Source organism: Pseudomyrmex gracilis, unplaced genomic scaffold (assembly GCF_002006095.1).
Source record: "Pseudomyrmex gracilis isolate BER0280 unplaced genomic scaffold, ASM200609v1 scaffold_5059, whole genome shotgun sequence".
Lineage (NCBI taxonomy): Eukaryota > Metazoa > Arthropoda > Insecta > Hymenoptera > Formicidae > Pseudomyrmex > Pseudomyrmex gracilis.
The window spans coordinates 263-2241 of NW_018025643.1; the positions used below are offsets into that span (position 1 = coordinate 263).

Here is a 1979-nt window from a genome sequence, read left to right on the forward strand (position 1 = left end):
CTCATACTAAAGTGAATGACAAAGTTAATCAAAAGTCAAAGCAAAAGAAATATAAGAGAAAATATCTCGTACATTTTTGCTGCGTACATTGTGCGCTGCATGTGTTAATATAAACGTTGTTGTCGTGATTATTGTATATGTATTGTGTAGTAAAAAGTAGTTTTGAGTAATTTTGTCATCGATTGTTATCTTAAGAGAATATATTTATTTCAAGCAATTTAAAAGTTGTATATCGTGAATGCTTTCCAGCTACCTTTATTGCATTAAACTCATGCTGATATTTCCTNCTATTGGTTTTGTTATAATTAGATAGATAGATAGATAAGAATGAGCGGGGGGCTATCAAGACCCTTAGTGTCACCTAGATCTCATGATCCTCTGCGACTCCCGCTGGTTATTTAACGACCATACTGATTTAGCCCGGCATTTGCTGCCAGGCTGCACAGATGGCCGATCTTGAATCTTTTCAGGTTCTTAGGCTCCACAAACATGGAGCCTAAGAATCTGAACCTCTTGAGTACTAGTGAAGGGCAGCGGCACAGTATGTGCACGCTGTCCTCTTTTTCCTCCTTGCAAAATCTGCAACTACTCTCCTCAACTAGGCCTAGGTTGAATAAATGTGCCTTAAAGGCCCAATGCCCTGTGAGTAGACCGATACTCAATCTTTGTTTGTACTTATTCATTGTCAGTAATTCCTTTGTCCTACCTGGCAACGGCTGAGTCATCAGGTCTTTAGCTTGGCGGCAGCTCTTTAGTTTTTGCCAAGATGCTTTATGCTCCTGCTTCAGCCAGTCCTTGATGTAGTTTTTCCCTACAGCAAAGGGTACTCCAACCTTCTGGCAGGCTGGTTCCTCTAGGGTACCCAGTTTTGCCAGACTATCAGCAACTTCATTGCCTTGGATACCTTGATGGCCAGGTACCCAGATTAGCGTGATTTTGTTGCTCTTGCCCAGTTCATTTAGAGCTTGCATACAGTCCCAAACCACTGATGATTCAGTGGTGGTCTTAGCGAGAGCTCCTATGGCTGCTTTGCTATCTGTATAGATGTTGATCCTCCTAGTTTTTGTCTCCCTTAAGAGTAGGAGTCTTGCACATTCCAGGATGGCCAGGACTTCCGCTTGAAAGACCGTGGCCAACTTACCTAGGAAGAAAAACTCTCTGTGATTGGATCCCAGGCTGTAAATGCCTGCTCCAAAGCGGCCGTTTGCTCCAGATCCATCAGTGAACCATGCATGTTCGCCCGGTTNGATCTGAAGATTTTTATTTTTCCAGTCTGCCCTGGCGGTTAGGTTTATGAAAAACGCTTTTTCCACCTGGTACTTTCTGGATATTCTGTCTTGTTTATAGATGAAAGGGGATTTGTGGAGAAACCCGAGTCTGGTGTGGCCCAACCCGAATTGTTTCCACCCCCCCTGGCATCTTAGCCTGTATGCTGTGAGTCTGGCAGCACTGATGATTGTCAGACTTAGAGGTGGGATGCAAAGCGCCACCTCCAACGCCTCCGTTGGTGTCGTTCTCATAGCCCCTACTGCAGCTCTCAGGTAGTTACCTTGCAGGCTTTTTAGTAAGTTCTTTGACTCCATCTTTTCCACTCTAGGCCACCAGACAACAGCAGCATATGTTAAGTTCGGTACTAGTACCGCCTTGTATATCCATAGGGCAGTGTTTAGCTTGATGCCCCCGGATTTGCCCATGGCTCTCCTACATGCCCAGTAAGAGGCATGGAATTTAGNTCTTTTTATTTCAAGATGTTTTTTCCAGTTCAATTTGGTGTCTAANTGGACTCCCAAGTATTTAACCGACTGGACGTATTCTATTTCCTTGTGCNAGAGTCTTAGCGGCTCTATGGCTTCAGGTTTATATTTCCTGGTGAAAATCATGGCCTTGGTCTTTGCTGGATTCACCTTAAGACCTTTTGATTGACACCAGTCTTGCGTGATCTTAAGGGCTTTTTCCATAGTCTCCTTAAGTGTTGAAAG

The 1979-nt window shown here is 43.9% G+C and overlaps 1 protein-coding gene across 1 annotated transcript; it reads right to left on the minus strand.

Annotated features, from left to right (window-relative positions):
• Positions 1 to 398: 398 nt before the first annotated feature.
• LOC109863451 lies at positions 399 to 1958 on the minus strand. Its single transcript, XM_020443720.1, has one exon. It carries the CDS (start codon positions 1956 to 1958, stop codon positions 399 to 401), a length of 1560 nt encoding a protein of 519 aa, XP_020299309.1.
• Between the last annotated feature and the right edge of the window lie 21 nt (positions 1959 to 1979).